General features: G+C 39.1%; 2 protein-coding genes across 6 annotated transcripts in view; one reads left to right on the top strand and one right to left on the bottom strand.

Moving 5' to 3' along the window:
• tpp1 (tripeptidyl peptidase I) overlaps window positions 1-17,861 on the top strand; it is a 34,501-nt gene extending 16,640 nt beyond the window's left edge. The window contains exons 7-13 of the mRNA XM_043697333.2: window positions 303-501; window positions 1,929-2,117; window positions 3,428-3,500; window positions 4,902-5,022; window positions 6,867-7,025; window positions 9,977-10,114; window positions 16,871-17,861. Coding sequence (XP_043553268.2) covers window positions 303-501; window positions 1,929-2,117; window positions 3,428-3,500; window positions 4,902-5,022; window positions 6,867-7,025; window positions 9,977-10,114; window positions 16,871-17,026 — 1,035 coding nt within the window. The 3' untranslated portion in view covers window positions 17,027-17,861. The remainder of the gene's footprint in view (window positions 1-302; window positions 502-1,928; window positions 2,118-3,427; window positions 3,501-4,901; window positions 5,023-6,866; window positions 7,026-9,976; window positions 10,115-16,870) is intronic.
• The window catches only part of fancm (FA complementation group M), a 175,144-nt gene continuing 170,011 nt past the window's right edge, over window positions 17,459-22,591 (bottom strand). For all 5 annotated transcript variants that reach the window (XM_043697323.2, XM_043697322.2, XM_043697327.2 and 2 more), the window contains one exon: window positions 17,459-17,712. In XM_043697323.2, coding sequence (XP_043553258.2) covers window positions 17,568-17,712 — 145 coding nt within the window. In that variant the 3' untranslated portion in view covers window positions 17,459-17,567. The remainder of the gene's footprint in view (window positions 17,713-22,591) is intronic.

Raw genomic sequence — 22,591 nt, 5'->3', positions numbered from 1 at the left:
GGATTCGGGAATTTTCATTGGTAGAGCAAGGCCCCATAGGACCTTGGAGCCAAATCGATCTGAATTGAACAGGATAGAAATGCTAATGAATAATCTAATGACCTAAGCATGTTATTTTGTACATTTATTTCTTTGATGTTTGATTGGTCTGGAAAATAAAATCAGATATTTCCTTTATTGAGCAACATGCATTTTCATTAAAGTGAAATGGTATTCAACTATGATAAACATGATACATGGCAGATTTACTGAACTGAATTCTGTTCCTATGAATTATTTGGATCAATTGTTTTATCCTTTAGTTCCTGGAGCAATATTTCCACCAGATGGATCTCTCAGAGTTTATGACATTATTTGGTAGCAGCTTTGTGCACCACAATAAAGTGAGTAAAGTGATTGGCTCCCAGGGCGGTATAAAGGCAGGTTTGGAAGCCAGCTTGGATGTGGAGTACATTATGAGTGCTGGTGCAAACATAAATACCTGGGTCTTCAGTAATACAGGTGGGTTTTGATTGCATTTCTAGGTATATCTTTGTAACCACTTGCATGAAGGATTAGCCAAACTATAAGCCTGCACTTGTGAGACATTTTATGTTTCAGAAAATCCTCAACCAAGCATGAGCCAACTCAGTTTTGTTTTTCTTTAAATCTAATGAAGCTTCAAGATATTTCTGCTTTTACACAGCTTATGATGCTGGTTAAATCAGTAGTTGGTCACATGGTAAAGTTCACGTGCATTTGTTATAAGTTGGGTAATATGTAAAGTCCAATGTGGAAATAGCATTCACTTTAAACATTTTGGCTAAATATGTAATTATGAATTTCGTAAACTCCTGAAGCAGCCAAGCTGCGTGCATAACAAATCATTTTAGAAATTTTGACCTTTATCCTTTATCATTGTCCATTGATTAGAGTGAATCCGTAAAAAGAGGACACCGTAAGCCTCCTTTCTTCTGGAAGGAAAATATACTTGCTGAAATACTGTTCAATATTTACCACAACAATTTCACTAAGTTTGTGGAGAGTAATTCGTGGCTTTTAAAATATTGTTTTCAGCGGAAAGTAATTGAAACAGAGAACATTCTGTATCTTAAGAGTAGATAAGCATTGGAAACAGGCCCAGATTGGAGTGACTTGACGTTGCTGAATCAGTTAGAGATGGGATGGGATAATGACCTGAGGATTGGGAGCTGAGCTTGCATTACTACTGAGACTACTGAGTCAGCCAGTGGTTTGAAGGAACTAAGCTTATTCAGCATCCTAAGTTAGGCAGTACTTCTGAAATTTGTAAGTTTCCAAAGAACTACTTCCCCAACCACACACATGATTCAGAATGGTTTTGTAACATGGCAGCTGGACAATCCGAAAAACCTTGTTAGATGCCGTGAATGTCATCTGTTCTGGGCAAGTGATGTGTATATGCAGAGTCAAATGTTTGAGTGAAGTTCAGTTCAGTTAAGTTAACCTCCTTTTAATGCTGACCTATTCAACCTCCTGCTAAGAAATGCAAGTTACTGTGATGACACTTTGGCTGAGTTCTTATGTAAAGCAATAGTCTCAAGGGACAGCACACAACTGTGCTTTTGAAAACAGCAACTTACTCCAGGTTATGTGACTACATTTTAATGCCGTGCAGGTTCATGTGTGTTGGCAGATTGAAGTTTGTAGTTGGAAATTACTGTCGTGTGACTCTGACCACCATTCACTTTTGAGGGTTTAAGATTTGGTATGTTCAAGAAGATTGCAACATGAGTCAGTTCCCTTTCATTTATATGTACTCCAGAACAATTGGTTGGCTAATCAGAAAGTGTTTTGATTGTCTTAAATTCTCCCTGCTCTAAATTAAACAATTTCTTCATAATTTTATCCCAATGTTTATCAGAATAGTTGCAAGGAAAAAGTAGATTAAATATTGTTGATCTCTGCAGGAAGACATGAATCCCAGGAACCCTTTCTAGATTGGATGATGCTACTGAGTAACATGTCATCAATTCCATGGGTCCACTCTGTCAGTTATGGAGATGATGAGGACAGTCTATCTTTGGCGTATTTGGACCGAATCAACACGGAGTTCATGAAGTCAGGTGTCCGTGGACTCACATTACTCTTTGCTTCTGGTAAGTGTTTTAAATTTTGTATGAAATAGCTTCTAAAGTGAGTTTTTCTTTCCACTTGTGTCTTCACATGATATACACGAACTTGGAATCAAGAGTGTCTTTTCTAAAAATTCAACACAACTTGCAGAACTCTGACGTACAGAGAGATGTGGGTGACCTGAGACTGGGAGACAAATAGCAAATGGTACTTTACTGCAAGAGGAATAGAATTTGAAAGTAGGATGTTTTGCTACAGATTGATTGATGGGATCACATCTAAGGTGCTATGTACAGTTTTGGTCTCTGTATTTAAGAAAAGATAAGTGGTTTAGAAGCTGCTTGGAGAAGGTTAACTTAACTGATTCCTGGGATAAAGGGATTATCTTTTGGAAAAGTTAGACAGGTTGAATCTGTAGCCATTGTAGCTTAGAAGAATAAGAGATTATCTTATTGAAGCAAATAAGATCCTGAAAGAACTTTATTCATTCAAAGGAAGTGGGCATTGCTGGTTGAGCATTGTCCATGCCTATTTGACCTCAAAGGTGGTACTGAGCTGTCATCTTGACGGTGGATCTTGAAAGGATGTTTCCCTTTATGGGAGAGACTAAACTTAGAAAACAGTTTAAAAATAAGGGGTCTCCTATTTATGATGGAGATGAGGAAACATTTTCTCTGAGGATCATCTGTCTGTGGAACTCTCCTATTTTTAAAGCAGCAGTAGTTACATTCTTGACTGACATTCGTGTTGAATCATATCAAGAATATACTGGAAAGTGGAACTGAGGCCACAATCAGATCACCCATGATTTTATCAAATGTTACAGTAGGCTTAAAGAACTGAATGGCCTGCTCCTACTTGTAGTTCATTGGTACCATGTTAACTACTGTGTTGTTGTCACATTATTCGATACTTGGTTGGTGAAGTAGAAGGGAATTCGATTAGCTTAAACATGTCATATGACATCAAGTTATAGTCCAATAGGTTTATTTGAAACCACAAGCTTTCGGAGTTCTGCTTCTTCATCAGGTGGAGTAAAGAGAAGAACACAGGCACATAATTTATTGGCAGAGAGATCAAAAGGTCACACAGAGGGTGTGGTTGTAATGTTGACAGTCTGAATAATAAGTCTCTGCAGGTAATCAAAAGTGTTACATGGTGTGAGTAAAGTGTCAACTGAATTGCAAATGAAGGGATGACCTATAATATGATTAACTGAGACAGATAAATTAAAATTAAGGTGAAAGTTGCTAAACTTTAAACTTTCAGTTGTAAAAGCTCATGAAAGGCGTGATGCCAGTTAAATTTTAACACTCATTTGCCTTATGGACAGGTGATGATGGTGCAGGCTGCAGAGAAGTTCGAAGAGGAATAAATACCTTCAGACCAAGCTTTCCTGCATCTAGGTAATGTCCCAATACACTGCAGCTTCCTAATGGGGGGGGTAGGTAATATTCAGTAAGCTACTTGCTTTGCATCATTAAAACGCATGAGTTTTATAGCTCATAAATATTCATTTTACTTTTCCTGAACCACAAGTGACACTTGAAATTATATTTATCATTTCAAAATCCATAATTGTTCTCCAGCAATAATTTAATTCATTCATTAACGTTCTAGGTAAAGCTTGAAATGCTGAGTTTATTCTGACCTAATATGTTTATTGAAGAACTAACTGTGAATTCTAATATGCCAAACTAGAATTTGTAAAGATCAGAAACAGTGCACTGGCAGTCCAGGGCACGGAAAAGCATAGATCAATATTGTTGTTCACAATTTCCATTGCTTAGCTTGCCAGTGTGGAACATGTCAGAGGTGAAATGTTTGCCCACACTAAGGGAACCAACATTGATAAGATTCATCCCCCTGCAACCTGACCTAATTATTGGTTACAGCACGACACAGCCAGAAACCCAGTGGAAGGGGCTGGCATGTCATGACTAAATCAGAAGAAACTAGAGTAGGAAAGCCAGGAGGAAATATCAGGAAAAATTTTTCAATTGGCAGCCAGAGTGATTAAGGCACCAACCCAAAGCCAAAATAAAGTCTCAAATCATTTCTAATTCAGCTGGGGGGGGGGGGGGGGGTGCAGAGTGGTGGTAGTTACCCACCACAGAGGCACAAGAATGAGACAGAAAATCTTTGTGTAGTCAAGCTCCTATTTCCATCCCCCAACTGGTTAGTCAGTTCAGTGCTTGTTATAGCTTGCCCTTTGTTGCTGAACATTGATTTGAGGTGGTATAATTAACCTGATTTGAACATTTAAACAGGCTGCCATCAAATATGAATAAGTGAGATATGGAAAGTTAGGCTTAAGTCTACCTCAAAATCAAAGCAGGTGAGTGCTGGGGGTTACAGGAATATTGAAGAATGCAGCCAATATTGTAAAATAGTACTAAGAAATACAAATTTTGACTATTTGAATCAAAAACAGAAATTGCTGGAAGAACCCAGCAGGTCTGACAGCACCTGTGGACAGAAAGCAGAATTAACGTTTCAAGTGCTGTGACACCCCCTACTGTCACTACTTGCTCTGATAGTTAATACAGTCTTTAGGCAAGATGATATGATCAGTCAGTTGAGGATCACTGCACATTGTTTTATTCAGTTGTGTAACCATTTATTATGTAACTTCTAACCTTTATTTTCGTCAGTTATATCCATGCAGAAGGCATCACTTTAAGGTCACTAATTGTTGAAGTTATTAAAACTTTCAGAAAAAGATCATATCATAGAAAATGCCATTGGAATAAATATGCTTATTGTATGTGCTGCCCAGCCGTAACCAATTACTAAACTTCTTTCAGTCCATATGTCACAACTGTGGGAGGAACGTCTTTCAAGAATCCCTTTCAAATTACATTGGAGGTCACAGATTACATCAGTGGTGGTGGATTCAGTAATGTGTTTAAGATGCCAGACTATCAGTTAAGTATACCTTGTTGGTTTTCTTTTACTGAAGATGGCTTTCTATTCCCACATGATGCAGACTTAGATTCACCCAAAATAGGTTCATGTAAAGATATGTAGCTCAGGTGCCAGTTGTAGTTGTTGTGGGTATGTTTGCCGAGCTGGGAATTTGGATTGCACTGACAAACCTACCCACAACAACTGCACTCAAATAGATACAGGAAGTTAACCCATTGTAGGCAGCATGTCAGACAGGATAATGATGTGGCAGCAATAATTAGGACCCCTCACCTGCCTCCAGTTCAAGAAAGGCTATATGGGATAATGGTGCAGATGTTTTATGGTTTCAGATGTGAAGTGAGCTGTTTCTGCACCTTGTGCTGCATCTGGGATCTTGGAACATCATTGTTACTTTGGCAACTAAAGTGAGTCTTTTCAGGCTGAAAGACATTGCTTGTGCCTCTCAAATAAAGCCTAAACACTGTAAGAGTCATAGTCATTGAGTCATGGATGTTTACATATATGGTTGGGAATACTTGGGGCTGGGGTGCTTAATCTACACCGTGACCACTAAGAGATAAAGTGAAGAGCTCGGAGATGCAGCTGGTCTAATCTGTGAGCTGGGTATTTGTCCCTGCATGCACAATGTCCTGGCAGCAGCGTTCCAGGTCATGTGTGTAAATAGGCATTGTATGTGCACAGAGCATGAACTGAAGTTTGAGGGTCTGCTGTCCCAGGGAGCAACTCATGACCTGGAGTCGCTAGGTACACAACTTGACTTTCATAACCGGAATTGGTGCTGCTTGTTTTTTTTCTGTGCAGCCCATGGCAGAATAGTTAAGTGCACAGAAATTTCATGAGATCAGGTACTAATGCATGCAAATAGACCTGTCACCATTCATGAATGAGGTTCTCATCTCCCCATTTAAAACTTGAATGTAATATCCGATTCTGTTTTCTTAATGTCAACAACCTTGTTTTTCTGATCTTCCCATAGTTTCCCAACTGATTCACCCTTGCCCATGTTGTTCAGGTGCTGAGAAAATTCACCCCAATGTGTCTTTTGCTTCTTGAATGTTCAACATATGCATGTTGTTCAACCATGGGAGTCACAGTTATACAGCATGGAGACAGACCCTTTGGTCCAACTCATCTATGGCAACTGCATATTATTAATCTAATCCCATTTGCCAGCATTTGCCTATATCCCTCAAAACCATTCTTATTTATATACTCATCCAGATGCTTTTTAAATGTAATTGTACCAGCCTCTACTACCACATCTAGAAGCTCATTCTGCACATGCACTGCCCTCTGTGTGGAAAAAGTTGTCGCTTGGATCTCTTAAATCTTTCACCTTAAACCTGTGCCTTCAGGATGAATAGTCAAGGTCTTTTCCTCAATCTTTGATGATTTTATAAACGTTTTGGAAGTCACTCCTCAACCTCTGACATTCCAGGAAAAACAGCCCCAGCCTATTCAGTTTCTCTCGGTAGCTCAGATCTGCCAACCCTAGCAACATCCTTTGTAAATCTTTTCCGAACCCTTTCAAGTTTCACAACATCTTTTCTACAACACTGAGACAAATATCAGGGATATGAAATGTTTTGAACTTGAATTTTCATCATTGCACTTTTGCCAATGAGCAGTCATGCATTGGAGACCAAAGAGTCCAATGATTAATTTTATTAACCAGTTCTCAAAACAAACTCAGGATAAAATACCCAATTATCTCAAAGATATAGTGTTCATTACAAGGTGTGAATCAGTTTTAAAAATCTACATTTCTCTTGAAATGATATAAATAGATCTGTTATATAGTTGCAAATAAATGATGGGTAATATTCAAATTAATTTTACAGGCTGCTGCTGTGAATTCTTACCTCAGAAGGATGAAATCACTTCCCCCAGCTACATACTATAATGTTAGTGGCCGTGCCTATCCTGATGTAGCAGCTCTATCCGATAACTACTGGATTGTAAGCAACCTAATCCCAATTCCATGGATTTCTGGGACGTCAGTAAGTTAATTTATTTTACACTCTGCAAAGAACCTCTTTCCAAACCCACAATTGTATGTGAGCAGTTGAGGTTGTGCATGAGGCCCCATTATGCACAGGCTTATTTTATTTTTCTAGTCTTAGTTCACTGGGAGTTATGGGGAAAATATCTTTAAATTACCCTAGGACTCAATGGATCACATCAAACAATTGGAAATTCAACTGGAAGATCAGTGAATGGGAGAGGGCAGTCACGTTGCAACTGCGATGTTGGGATGAGGCTAGTAGGGAATTTATGCAGAAAGTTCAGAACTCCTCATCAGCATTGTGCTTCTCTATTTTGAACCTGGATAGAAAAGCACAGTGACCACGTAAGGCAACATTTTCATAAAACAGATTAAAAAAACAAATTTCCAGATGTATAGGAGTTAGGAGGTCATGTTGCGGCTGTACAGGATGTTGGTTAGGCCACTTTTGGAATATTGCATGCAGTTCTGGTCTCCTTCCTATCAGAAGGATGTTGTGAAACTTGAAAGGGTTCAGAAAGGATTTACAAGGACTTTGCCAGGGTTGGAGCATTTGAGCTACAGGGAAACACTGAATAGGCTGGGGTTGTTTTCCCTGGAGCGTCGGAAGCTAAAGGGTGACCGTAGAGATTTACAAAATCTTGAGGGGCATAGATAGAATAAATAGAAAAAGTATTTTTTCCTGGGGTGGGAACTAATGGGCATAGGTTAGGGTGAGAGGGAGAAGTTATAAAAGGGGACCTCAGGGGCAACGTTTTCACGCAGTAGGTCGTGCATGTATGGAATGAGCTGCCAGAGGAAGTGTGGAAGCTGGTACAGTTCAACACTTAAAAAGGCATCTTGATGGGTATATGAATAGGAAAGATGTAGAGGGAAATGGGCCAAGTACTAGCAAATGGGACTAGATTAGGTTAGAAATATCTGGTCAGCATGGACGAGTTGGACTGAAGGGTCTGTTTCTGTGCTATACATCTCTGACTCTATGTAGAGTTACACAGTTTTACAGCATGTCCATGCTGGTGAACAAACGCCTCTCTCGTCCCATTTTACTTCACTTGCCCCATAATCTTTATCAAGATTGTTCGGAGATATTATTACTCACCTCTAAAGCAGGTGGGACTTGAAGTGGGCCTCCTGGTCCAAACCTATGGGCACTACAACTGCAATACGAGAGTCCTTTTCCCCTAGCTTTGAATACTCTATTTCTTCAAATGATCATTGAAATACTTCTGTAAATATTTTTCATGGTTTCTGCTTCCAACACACTTTTCAGACAGTGGGTCTAGGCACACACTGCTCTCTGGGTGAAAACTTTCTTCCTTAAATCCTCTTTCAACCCGTAGTCTTAAATCTATGATCCATGGTTATTGACCCCTGTGCTAAGGGGGAAAAATGTCTTCCTACCTATGTCCTCAATTTTGTGCAGCTCACCCATCACCCCCTCAGGCTTCTCTGCTCCAAGGAAAATGACCCCAAACTACCAAGTCTGTCTTCATATTTTAATTGTTCCATCCCAGGTGTCCTGGTGAGTCTCCTCTGCACTCTGTCTGAGGGTCTGGTGACCAGAACTGCATTTTGTTCTGCAGCTATGGCCTAACTAATACCTTTACTCCATCATAAACTCAATTCTCTGCTCATAAAGGCATTTGCCTCCTTAATCATTTTGCCTACTTGTCCTGTTGCCTTGAAGGAGCTGTGCCCATGCCAACCAAGATCCCTCTGATCCTCTGAACATCATAAGGTGCTCCCATTCATAGTGTCTTCTCTTGCCTTGCTAGCCCTCCCAAAATATATCACCTCACACTTTTCAGGATTCATTCCATTTGCCATTGTTCATAACATTATCTTCATGTTCATATTTTATCTTCATGCAAACTTTATACTGGCATCACAAGTCAAGCTCATTTTGAAATGTGAGATGGGAAAGATTTGATTTATTATTGTCACATGTACTGAGATACATTTAAAAAATATTGTCTGGATAGCAAGCAACACAAATCATACCTTACATAAGTACATCATGGTCATGAAACCAAATGCAGAGTTTGTATTACAGCTGCACAGAAGGTGCAGAGAAAGATCAAGTTATTTATGAGAGATCCATTCAAATGTCCGATAACAGCGAGGAAGAAGGTGTGTCTGAATCTGTTAATATTTTCAAAGTTTTGTATCCTCTGCCTTATAGAAGAGGATGGATACAGTACAACTGAAGTGGAAGGGGTCTTTGATTATGTTGGCTACTTTCCCGAGGCATCGAGATGGAGTCAATGGAAGGAAGGCTGGTTTGCATGATGTATTGGGCTACATTCACAACTTTCTTGTGGTTGTGGGAAGAGCATTTTCCATACCATACTGTGAAGCATCCAGATAGGATGCTTTCTATGGTGCATGTATAAAAACTGGTAAGAGTCTTTGTAGACATGCTGAATTTCCTTCACCTTCTGAGAAAATAGAGGCACTGTTGTGCTTTCTTGACTGTCGCAACAATATGGATAGACCAGGATAGATTAGTGATGTTTACTCCTAGGAACTTGAAACTCTGTACCATCTCCACCTCAGCACCATTCATACAGAGTGTGTTCCTCCAATCTGCTTCCCAAAGTCAATGACCACCTTCTTCATTTTGCAGACTTTGAGGGAAGAGATTGTTGTGTTTACACCATTACACCCCTTTCTGTACTCTGTCTCGTCTTTGTTTAAGATATGACCCACAATGGTGTTATCTTTGACAAACTTGTAAATTGAGATTTGGGAAGCTGTTATATAAAAATTATCACGAAAGTCAAAGATCAAGTTTATCCACAAGGTCCATGTTCATCATATTTCGAGTTCAATCATTGCTACGGATTGCTACATTGACTGAATTCATGAAGATCTGAAAAGCTAATTAATTTGCCAAATGACTTTTTATTTAATGGAATTGTGTAACTTTGTTTTTCTCTGCAGGCCTCAACCCCAGTCTTTAGTGGGATCTTGGCCCTCATAAATGATCGCCGGTTCCAGAAAGGTCTTCCAGCTCTTGGTTTTGTTAATCCATTGCTTTACAGTTTACAGGAGAAAGGCATAACTGGAGCATTTTTTGATGTAAGTGAAAACAAGATTATTAATTCTAAATTGCTGCCACCTCTTTATTGCCTGATATTTTAATTATTAATATGTATTGTGTTCCATAAGGCAATGCCCTGGCTCTTTGTAGTTGTCAGTGATTCAGGTATAAATAGGGGTTTAGAGACTGATTATAACATTTGAGAATGAACAAATATTTCTGTGGTTGTTAGTGAGGAAGAAGGCTTTAGAAGAGGCTGATAATCGGGAATACTTTCTTTCGCCTTTATGAAATTAAGGGCTTTTGCCCGAAACATCGATTTTCCTGCTCTTCGGATGCTGCCTGACCTGCTGTGCTTTTCCAGCACCACTCTTGACTGATCATTTCAAATGTCCCAATTAAATTTGAGGGCTCTGATAACAAAGTTTCTACAAATATTTAAAGCGGAAGAGAGTAACTAAAGCTGGTGTTAATCTTTTGAGAGAAAGTCTGAATACAAGAAAATGGTGGGACTTTGATTAGTTATTTTCATAGTAGAAGACTTAGGAAAAATCTCAAAGATGTGTGAAAATCAAGAAGTGAACAGTGTAACTCAAAAGGAACACTGTCACCCAAAACATATTACATGTTCAATAACTTAATGGAACTCTCAGTAGCAGAGCTCCATGCCAGGGTATTCTGAAAGGGGAGGGCAAACAGATTGTGGTACAGACCAGCACCAACAACACAGGTAGAAAAAGGAGAATTTAGGAAGTAGATGAAAGAACAGCACTCAAAAGTTGGTCATCTTAGTGTGGTGACTAGAACTGTACACAGTTCTCCAGCTCTGGTGTAACCAAAGTTCTGTACAGCTCTTCTAATCTATGTCACAACTACCTTACTAACCTATCCTGGTACCTTCAGAGATCCGTGAACAAGCACCCCAAGATTCCTGTATTCCACTGAGCTTCCTAGTGTTGTGCCATTTATTGAGTACTTCCTTGACCCATTCCAAACTGAATTAACTTACATTTATCAGGGTTAAATTCCACCTGCCATTAATCTACAATGTGGGGACAGAAAGAGTTTAATGAGAACTAGCCAAATCAACCAGAGTGCACTGAGAACAGATGCTTAGTGTTACGACAGGGGGTAAACCCCTTTGCTAATTTAAACCAGCTACACAGAAAAAGTTCACCTCACGTCTTAATCTGTTAAAATTCGAGAGGCAAAGAACTATGCCAGAGGTGACTATTTCAATTAAATCCGCGATTACATTCTTACGACCTGCAACATGTACAATATATCAATTAAAAGTCTGTAGCATAAGACTGCAACAACATGGAACTCTAAAGACAAGGATATGAGACTAAGAATGTAACAAGGATATGAGACTAAGAATGTAACATTGTTCGTGACCTACACATTAAAATGTTGTAAGGCAAGGCCAGTACCAAACTCGATAGTTCTTTTTTTTGATCGTGGAGGATATTGAGTTTCTTTGAAAAGTAACCAACTGGCAATTCAATCCCATCCTCATCTTCCTGTAGCAGTACAGCTCCAACTCTAATGTCACTAGCATCAATGGCAACTTTAAAAGGTTTGGTGTAGCTGAAACTGGTGTGGTGGTTAATAATGCTTTCAAATGGTCAAATGGCTCCTAGCATTGTTCGGTCCACCAAAACTTTGTGCTCTTCTTCAGCAAATTGATTAACGGTGCCACTGCACTGCTGAAGTTTGGAACAAACTTCCGATAGAATCCACTTAGTCCCAAGAATCGAAGCACCTCTTAGAGGTTGGTCATGGAAATTTCTCGATGCCCTTAGTCTTTGTGTTCCGAGGGATCAACTTTCCATGACCGATGATACATCCCAAGAAAGTCACCTCTGCTTTTGCAAATTCAATTTTGTTTAAGTTTATTACCAGTTTTGCTTTTCATAGTCATTCAAAGAGCTCTGTCAACTGTAGATGTGATCTTTCCAGGACTTACTAAAGATCACTACATCATCCAAATAGACTGCATAGTTTGTTAACCCAACCACAACTCTGTTCATGAGTCTTTGGAAGGTGGTGCATGCGTTCTTCATTCCAAAGGGCATCACTTTGACTGATATAGCCCATTTGGGGTTACAAATGCAGAAATTTCTTTCGCAGTCTCTGGTAAAGGTATCTGCCAGTAACCACTAAGTCCAACTTGGCGATGTAACTGGCTTGTCCAACTTTCTTGACACAGTCCTCCAATCTTGGTATTGGATAGAAGTCAGATTTTGTAATGACGTTGACCTTCCGATAATCCACACACAATTGTTGCCTCTTGTCCAGTTTGGGAATTAAGACAATCGGCAAACTCCACTCGCTCTAACTCAGTTGTTGAGCATTGCCTCCACCTCCTTCCGGACTTGTCTGGCTTTGAAAGGATTAAGCCCACAGAGAGCAGTATTTATGTACAACAGCATTAGTCCTCCCCATCTAATTCTTACATTTGTCCTCATACTGCCGTAACAAACCTTTCAACTGCATTCTATGCTCCCAAGAGTGCTGTATACCTAAGCTATCCATAACCTCCTTAAACAACCTAGCAATAAAGTTTGACCCTTGGTCCGGCTGAATCTCTCTGGGTAGCCCATACCAGAAGAAGAAAGCTAACAACTCCTCTACCACCCTTTTTGCCTTGATACTGTTATGGAATTGCCTCTGGAAATCTGGTAGACACATCCATTATGGTTAACAAGTACTGGTTCCCACTTCTAGTTTTGTGAGGGGACCTATACTATGAATTATAACCAGTATGAAAGGTTCTTCAAATGCAGAAATCGGCAACAAAGGTGCTGGTTTTGTTACTGCCCTTGGCTTACCTCCCATTTAGCATGTATGACACATACGGCAAGAGTTAACCACATCCTTGTGCAATCCAAGCCAATAAAAATGTTTTTGTACCTGAGCCTGAGTCTTTCATACCCCTCTGTGACCACCTACAGGTAGTTCCTGTCTATACTACTGGCAACATAATCTGGTGCATTTCAGCCTGTTTCACCTCCTGCACTAACTGCCGTGGTCTCCATTTCCATCTTAGGATGCTATCTTTCCAAAAATAACCTCTGCCTCCTTTTCGGAGTACGCATCCACATCTGTATCTTTTATGATCTTTGTCTTTCTGTTGCAAATCCCTTAGCCTTTCAGGACTCAGCACTTCTGTCTGACCCTCTGCCTGTTCAGGTTTTTCCTGCACCATTAAATCAAACAGGGTGTTCGCTAACTGAACCTCAACTCCTTCATCTTACTCTTTAGTTTTTGCTTCATGCTGTGGACTTATGATAGTGGGATCTGGTTACTAGAGTGTCTGGGAAAAATACCAGAATATTTTTCTTTTAAATCCTCAGTTTCTTGGTCATCTTTGGGCTTCTCCACAACACAGGATATCACTCCCACCTTGGATCCTGCTAAATCATCCCCAAGAACAAACTGGATTCCTGGAACTGACACTCTGCCAATCACTCCCACTGTTACTTCCCTCGTCTTGAGTTGGCATTCCAACCTGGTCTTACATAGGGGAATGCTAAATTTCTCCATCTATCCCACAAATTACCACACTGTCTGGTAATGGATCAGAAAAGGTGAAAATTTGTTCATCTCTTACTAATAGAGACTGGCTAAATTCTTTAACTCAAAATTATAACTACTTGTCCTTCTCATCCTGTTCTTTGAGTAAGCTTAACCCACAGAGGCTTTATAGAGATCTTTATAGAGATCAGGTACTAAGTCCATACCCAGCCCGAGTAGGTTGTGCACTCTGTTCTTGGGGTCTCCTTTACTAATGCCACTGGCTTAACTTCTTTTACCACGTCTTTTCCCACAGTGCCTTTCTTTAACAACCAGCACTGTGACTTTACATATCCCACTTTACCACAGTTGGCACCCCTGAGGCCTTTCACCTCTTTTCCACCCTCTTGGGCTTCTTTTTTAACAGGTGGTGAACTCTTCAGTGTTCTCTACTCTTTCTTTCGTGGTGGTGGAAACTTCTATCCCTCACAGGATGAAATTCTGGCTGGAAGCTTGTCTTATGCACTAACATGTATTCATCTGCTGCCCTTCTCACTTCCTGAACTTTGTTTATCTACGTGAATTCTTATCATCTCTGGAAGTGAGTTTTTAAACTGCTCCAACAGAATACTCTCTGATCCTCATAGGTCCTATCCATCTTTAAAGCCCGCACCCGGCTATCAAAATGACTGTTTAATTCTTTCATACTCAACATAAAGAAGGAACCAGGTCAGAACTTACGTTTTTAAACCGCTGTCTATACGCTTCTGGTACCAAATCATAAGCTCTTAAAATAGCCCGTTTGACCTCTTCATAATCTCTTGATCCCTCATATGACTGTGTGGCAACTACCTCACTAAATCTGCCTACCAGTTTAGTCTGAAATAGCATTACCTATAATTCCTCTGACCACTCTATCTGCCTAGTCAATTTTTCACATGAAATAAAGGAGGCTTCAACATCTTTCTCAAAATATGGCAGTGTTTTGACATATTTGTGTATATCACTACCTTCTATTTTAATCTGCATCCTGTTAACTTGACTTTACTGACTAAGTCACAACTTCAAGTTCAAATTCTCTTTTTCCTCCGCTAAGAACCTTCTCTATTTTCCTCAAATGTAATTTAAGTTTTTCTAACTCTACTGCACTTGTCTGTTTATCTGACACACTTAAGTGTTTGAGTAACTCCCCTACAATTTCAGCTTTACTTTTATTCTTGGTTAAATCGAAATCTAACTTCTTTGCTCATTCTAAAAGTTTGGCCTATTTCTTTAACTTTTTTGGCAAATCTGAGAATCATCTTCAAACCCCAGAACCTCTCTAGCAATTTTAAGAGCCATTTTTCTCACTTTTAATTTAACCAACCACAAGTCACTGAAATTAAATTATCTCACCTGTGTTTTATTTAAAGATCTAGAACGCTAACCTGCAAGTGTTTAAATCTGCTGGGCTTTTTCATACCCCAAATCTATTCAAATCTGTCCAAATTTCAGTCTGGATTTGTCGAAACCTATTCAAATCGTGGATGAGAACCCGCAAACAGTTACGACACTGGGTAAACCTCTCTGCTAATTTAAACCAGCCACACACAAAACGTTCACCTCGCGCTGTAATCTGTTAAAATTACAAAAGGCAAAGAACTATGCCAGAATGCATCCAACCAGAGCTCTATCAACAAACACATTGACTTGGACCCCATTTACCACCCTGAGAAAAAGAACAGGAAATGACATCACCAACGCAAAAAAACCCAAACATTTAAGTAGAAAGCAGGAAACATCAGCAGTGCTTCGTCCGGAGGCTCACTGAAGATGTTTCGTCACCCTACTAGGTAACATCTGAAAATGAACCTTCCAGCTCAACGAACAAGCCTACATCGAGAAGCTCAACCTGAGCTACAGATCTTCTCAAAACCCACCAATATTAAAACCTACAACTACTTTTTCTTAAACCTATCTTTTATCGCCTACTAACTAGTCCGATGTTTAAAAAATCCGATTAAGATTTGTTTAAAAATCACGTTTCAAAAACCAGTCTGCTTTGTCAATTCTCCTTTTGTAGATTTTTCTCTATAGATTTTCTGTAGGTCTGTTTCGATGTTCTGCACAAACTTATAGACAGGTACCTTTCAAAGAGCTGTTCTGTTAACAATTTGTACTTGTTGGTAGCTTCTCCTTCTAACTGTTCAAAATGTCTGGTTTTATTATCAAAATACTAAATTCAAACTTGATTGGATTTTGGTATCTTGGGGTATAATTTAAACTGGCCGAATTTGAATTTGTTTTTGTTTCCCAAGTGTTACATCCTTACTTTATTCAGAACTCTCTACTTTGTCAGTCCTTGTTAGCTTTTCAACTCTCTTAAAGGTACAGTACACCACTATATTTTCATAACATTAGGTAAATTTGTCAAAGCAGTGGGGCACATTTAGGAAAGTAGTAGGGAGAGTATGGGTCCAACAAATCCTGTGTACCCTGCAGATGGGACAAAGGAAAACAAAGGGTTATGCAAATACTGAGGGCAGAAAACAGCAGAAGCCCTCAAAGTACAGAATGTGTGCAAGGGGAAACTGATGAAAGGATGAGTAGGGCCCATTAAGGACCACAATGATAATTTGTGTGTGGAGCCAGAGGATGTAAGTAGGATTCTAAACGAGTATCTTGTATCGGTGTTCACTAGTGAGAGGGATAATGTGGATATAGAAAATATACTTAAAGAAGCTAGCATAGACAGAGAGGAAGTTCTGAGTGGACTGGCAGGCTTAAAATTAGAAACATCTCCAGGGCAGGATGAAACCAAGCATCACAGGAAGAGTTTTGATTAGACGCCCCTCAACACTTACACACAAAATTATTCAGTTTAATGGGTATCTACTTCACTGTATAATGAATAAAATGTTCACGTTGGCAAAATTGCTTAAATGAAAGCTTAATCTTCCCCAGAATCGCAGTATTGTGTTTAAATTCAGAACACAGATAATTGAGTTTAATAGAACTCAAAGTTGAACTAGGACAGATACACTTCATTGCTCTGTAGTACTGGGATTATCACCTGCCTAATAACTCATTAAGATCTAAGTATAACATTGAATAATTAATTTGCTTCTACTTTATAAAGTTAATCTGGAGGAATACCTTTAACTCTCAAAGAGCACAGTACAACACATTAAAGGCTGGAAAATAGTATTAAAATACCACTTTGAAAATGTTGTATTTAGAAGTGTTCCTGTTACATTGCTAATTGTGAATTCTCAATTTTCTCTTTAAATCATAAGGTAACTACAGGATGCCAGTTGGGCTGTCTGGATGAAAAAGTTGAAGGGCAGGGATTCTGTGCTTCTCAGTCTTGGGATCCTGTGACAGGTTGGGGGACACCTAACTATCCAGAACTACTCAAGGCATTCCTTGCAGGCAAATTGGCTGATCCATAACCTGAATCAAGTATTTAACAATTTGAATGTAAACTACATGGTGTTTCGGACCTCAATTTTGTGTGTGTGTCGAGACCATTAGTGTTTATTACAGAAATTGATGGAAACAATGTTTTTTTGGAAAGAATCTGCAAATAAGGATGAAGAGTCAAATGAGTATTGTATTTTTCAGTGCTGCTTAATATTTATCGATGCCACCAACAATATTTTGATTAAACTGTTACTCAAACTGAGAGTTAATATTGAATTCATTAAGTTAAATTACTGAGCAAATATGAAACATCTTAAATCTAAAGATATCTAAATTAAGCACTCATAATCTAATGGATTTTGTAACTAGTTCTTCGTCTGACTAAATTTACTTGAATTGTTTAAGTTATAGGTCATTGAACTTTGGTCAGTTGGCAGAGACTGAATGATAATATTTGAATATGCTGATAAAATCTTTCAACAGAATTTTATTTACATAATTTATACATCAGTAATGAAGCACTACGGAAATAAAGTGCATTTAAAGATGCCCACATTAGGCCAATTATATTTATGGCTGTACATTTTGTTTATGGTTAGATAGTCTGAGATGATCAGGTACCATTTGTCGATCAAATACATAGTGAAGGTATCGGTAGATTTCTTCAGCTCGGCGGTGACTAACCTTTCCTCGAGATGCTATTTCATCCACTGAACTAGAATGAATGAAAATAATAACATTAACTACAAATTTATCAAATAAAAAGGACTTTCATAACAATACGGAGATGCATACCTCAAAGAAGTGTAATACCACTGTAGTATACAATAGTTTAAAAATATTAAAATTCTTTAATAAAACTTTGACATCCTGGATTTTTTTCAATGCACAATTGTACCTTATTTTTAAAAGTAGTCACCACTAGGAGAGATGTGTAACGAGGAAGACAACATGAAGAATCATAGAGATGTACAACATGGAAATAGATAGATAGAACATTACAGCGCCACCCTCGATGTTGCATCGACCTGTCATACCAATCTGAAGCCCATCTAACCTACACTATTCCATGTACGTCCATATGCTTGTCCAATGACAACTTAAATGTACTTAAAATTGGCTAATCTACTACCATTGCAGGAAAAGCATTCCATACCCCTACTACTGTCTGAGTAAAGAAAGTACCTCTGACATCTGTCCTATATCTATCACCCCTCAATTTAAAGCTATGCCTCCTCGTGCTTGCTGTCACCATACTTGGAAAAAAGCTCTCCCTGTCCGCTATCTAACCCTCCGATTATCTTATGTCTCTATTAAAGTCACCTCTCAACCTTCTTCTCTCTAACGAAAACAGCCTCAAGTCCCTCAGCTTTTCCTCAAGACCTTCCCTCCATACCAGGCAATATCCTAGTAAATCTCTGCACCCTTTCCAAAGCATCCACATCCTTCTTATAATGCGGTGACCAGAACTGTACACAATACTCCAAGTATGGCCGCACCAGAGTTTTGTACAGCTGCAGCATAACCTCATGATTCTGGAACTTGATCCCTCTATTAATAAAAGCTAAAACACTGAATGCCTTCTTAACAACCCTGTCAACCTGGGTGGCAACTTTCAAGGATCTATGTACATGGACACTGAGATTTGTCTGCTCATCCTTTGATCCAACCCATCCATATATCCTAAATTAATCTAATCCCATTTGCTACATCCCTGTAAAAGCTTCCTATTCATAAAACCATTCAGGTGTCTTTTAAATATTGTAATTGTACTAGCCTCCACCACCACCTTCTCTGGCAGTTCATTCCATATTCTTACCACCTTCTGCATGAAAACATTCTCCTTTTTAAATCTTTCCCCTCTCACCTTCAACTGTGCCCCTCTAGTTTTGGACACCCCTACCCTGGGGAAAAGACCTTAACTATTCACCCTATCCACGCCCTTCACAGTTTTAAAAACTTCTATTAGGTCATTCCTCAGCCTCAACATTCCAGAGAAAATAGCCCCAGGTGATTCAGCCTTTCCCTTTAGCTCAAACTTTTTCAAGTTCCACACTATCTTTCCTATAGCAGGGAAACCGGAATTGAAAGCAGTATTCCAAAAGTGCCTTACCAATATCCTGCATAGCCAAATGACCTCCTAACTTGGGTACTCAACGCACTGACTGATAAAGGAAAGCATACCAATCACCACCTTGTTTACCTGCAAACAAAGGTTTCTTTATTCAGCAGCACTCCTCAGGACTTTTAAGTGCATACATTTTGCCCTACCAAAATGCAGCATTTCTCATCGACCCATTGGCTAATCTGATCTACTCTGAGCTAACCTTCTTCCCCTGTCCATTGCACTTATCTAAAAACACCTGAGCCAGGCAACATCTTCGTGGGAAGAACCTCCAGGTCTGTTGTCTCTCTCACTCTCACACACAGGTGCTTAAGCCAGTTGTAGTTATTATAAAGATACCTAATTTCTTTTTCGAATGTTAAAGTAGAGAACAAACATCCTAAGACTGTCACACTAAATGCTGGAATTTGGATTGAGATAATTTTTGGAACTATGATGTGGTTCCAGATAACAGCTATTAAAAGAATAAAGGCAACTTTGCAAGAAGCAGTGATGTGGTGTCCAGATACTTGATATCTGGAAAACACATCACAAGCAGACAAATACACATTTCCATGGGCATGTAGAATCTTTAACTCCCTTTGACAACGTATTTATAAGCTTGCAATTAGATCAAATCAGTTGCACAAAGTTGGCTTTCTAATAACAGTCGATAGGAGACAGCACAGAACGGGCCTTTCAATTCAGCCAGCCCCTGTACCTGCAATTTTGATCAATTCAAGACTCCTTCCCATATTTCTTCTGAATCTATCCTGGACTGCTATTTCCCTCTGGCTCATATGCCTATCCAGCTTTCCTTTAAATGTACCCATGCCATACCTTTTAATCAGACCCGGAGATGGAAAGTCCTATATTCTCACCACTCTAAGTTATTGAGAAGTTTCTTGTGAATTCTGTGGTTAATGTCTTAGTAACTACCTTATACTGATGGCCTGTAGTTTTGCTCTGCGCAAGTGGAGACAATTTGCATCAACTTTATCAAAACATTTCACAATTTTAAATAAAATCTCTATTATGTTACATCCCATACTTTTCAAAAAGACCTAACATATGCATCCTTGCCCGAGGTATATTTCTACATTTTTGATACTATCCTCAATTTTTTTTTTTAAAAAAGTCTTCAGTGACTTGATTGATGACACTGAAAACTAGGAGAACTAGCAATTTGAATACAGAACTGGCTCAAAGGTAGAAGACAGAGTGTGATGGTAGAGGGTTGCTTTTAAGACAGTAGGCCTGTGACCAGCGGTGTGCCACAAGGATCGGTACTGGGTCCACTGCTTTTCATCATTTATATAAATGATTTGGAATGTGAGCATAGGAGGTGTGGTTAGTAAGTTTGCAGACAACACCAAAATTGGAGGTGTAGTGGATAGCGAAGGTGGTCATCTCAGAGTACAACAGGAACTTCATCTGCCACTCCTCAGCCCCTTGGCCCATCTAATCAAGTTGAGACAAATGTGAGGTGCTGCACTTTGGAAAGGTAAATCGGGGCAGGTCTTATACACTTAATAGTAAGGTCCAGGGGAGCATCGCTGAACAAAGAGATCTTGGAGTGCAGGTTCATAGTTCCTTGAAAGTCGAGTCACCTTGATAGTGAAGGCGGTATTTGGTGTGCTTGCATTTATTGGTCAGTATCTTAAGTAAAAAAGTTGGGAGGTCATGTTGCCTCTGCACAGGACATTGGTTAGGCCACTATTGGAATATTGCGTGCAATGCTGGTGTCCCTCCCATGGGAAGGATGTTGTGAAACCTGAAAGGGTTTAGAAAATATTTACAGGGTTGGGGGGCTCCAGGGAAAGACGGAATAGATTGAGGCTGTTTTTCCTGTAGCATTAGAGGCTGAGGGGTAATCTTATAGAGGTTTATAAAATCACAAGGGACATGGATAGGGTAAATAGACAAGGTATTTTCTCCAGTGGGGGGGAATCCTGAACCAAAGGGCATAGGTTTAAGGTGTGAGGGGAAAGATTTTAAAAATTTCCAACATTAGAATTCCTACTGTGTGGAAACATGCCCTTTGGCCAAACAAGTCCACACCGACCCTCTGAAGAGTATCCCACCCAGACCCATTCCCCTACATTCAACCCTGACACATGCTCCCAACCTATACATCCCTGAACATTATCAGCAATTTAGCATGGCCAATCCACCTAACCTGCAAAGCTTCAGATTGTGGGAGGAAACTGGAGCACCCAGAGGAAACCCATGCAGACACGGGGAGAATGTCTGTGTGGAGTTTGCACAGTCGCCCGAGGCTGGAATCGAACCCAGGTCCAGAATCGAACCTGGGTCCTAAACGCTGTGCCACAATGCTGCCCCATTTAAAAGGGACCTAAAGGGAAGCTTTTACACACAGAAAGTGATGTTTATATGGAATGAGCTGCCAGAAGAAGTGGAGGAGGCTGGTAAACAGGACTACATTTATTTAAGATTTCTGGTTGGATGGACAAACTGAACTGAAGGATCTGTTTCCATGTTGTATATCTCTATGACTTTATAAACCTTTTACAAAATGGCAGGTTCAATATTAGTTTATCATAATTTCTTTATTTTTAGAAGGACAAAGTAAAAGTAAATTGTGCTTGGCTTGCTCTTCTGTTGGACTTTGTGACTTGTGTATTTGTTCTCAGACTCTTTTGCCTCTCGATCCCATTCAAATTTTCTTTAGCAAAGTCACCATAGTCCCAAAAGATCATAGGGCTACTTGGTGGTATTTAGATATTTTCTAATCAACTTGTTCTGAGATGTTATGACCTACAGTAACATTCAAGGCTGTGGGCTTACTGTAGCAATGTGTGACTGGTGCCTTTTCTGTACTGTAAGGTTCTATGATTCTACGAATCATTACTCCATGTATCAATTCCGTTTAGTCTGTAGAATTTCCTTGTGTGAATATTGACAACCTGGTTTAAGCAATCAAACCTCATATGTATTATATAGCAACGTTTACTAGTTGACTAGGTAATCTGATGGTAAAAAGATTGCTACTAGTAAGATTGGAAAATTAATTAACATGTCAAGAAACCTGAAATTTAGCTAAGATAATTTATATTTCTCATACAAAAGTGTATTTTTATATACAATTGGCATAAACAAGTTATGGAAATTAGTTACTAATGTACTAACAGGTTTTCTGTTTTTAGCAGACTTGTTCAACATTTAGAAAATTTCTGATAAACTGTTTGTATTTAAGGATAATTTAGTTTTGTGTTTATGGAACTGATTTTGTCCTTGTCACGCTAATGAAGTTGGTTGGTAGAAACAAAAATTTGGAGTTGTATATAATGGTCAGTTGAATCAATACCACTATTTGCCTTACGTTACTAACCTAATCTAAAATTACCCACAGTTTCTCTGAATGAAATATATTACAAAAATTGTATTACAATTCCACCATGATAAATTGATTAAATCCAGATCTACTACAGCAGCTAAACCATTAAAAATCTGTATCATATCATATGCT

This window comes from Chiloscyllium plagiosum, unplaced genomic scaffold (genome assembly GCF_037043375.1).
Source record: "Chiloscyllium plagiosum isolate Xiang-an unplaced genomic scaffold, Cpla_swu_hap1 HiC_scaffold_8, whole genome shotgun sequence".
Classification (NCBI taxonomy): domain Eukaryota; kingdom Metazoa; phylum Chordata; class Chondrichthyes; order Orectolobiformes; family Hemiscylliidae; genus Chiloscyllium; species Chiloscyllium plagiosum.
This window is presented reverse-complemented; position numbering and strand designations above follow the sequence as displayed.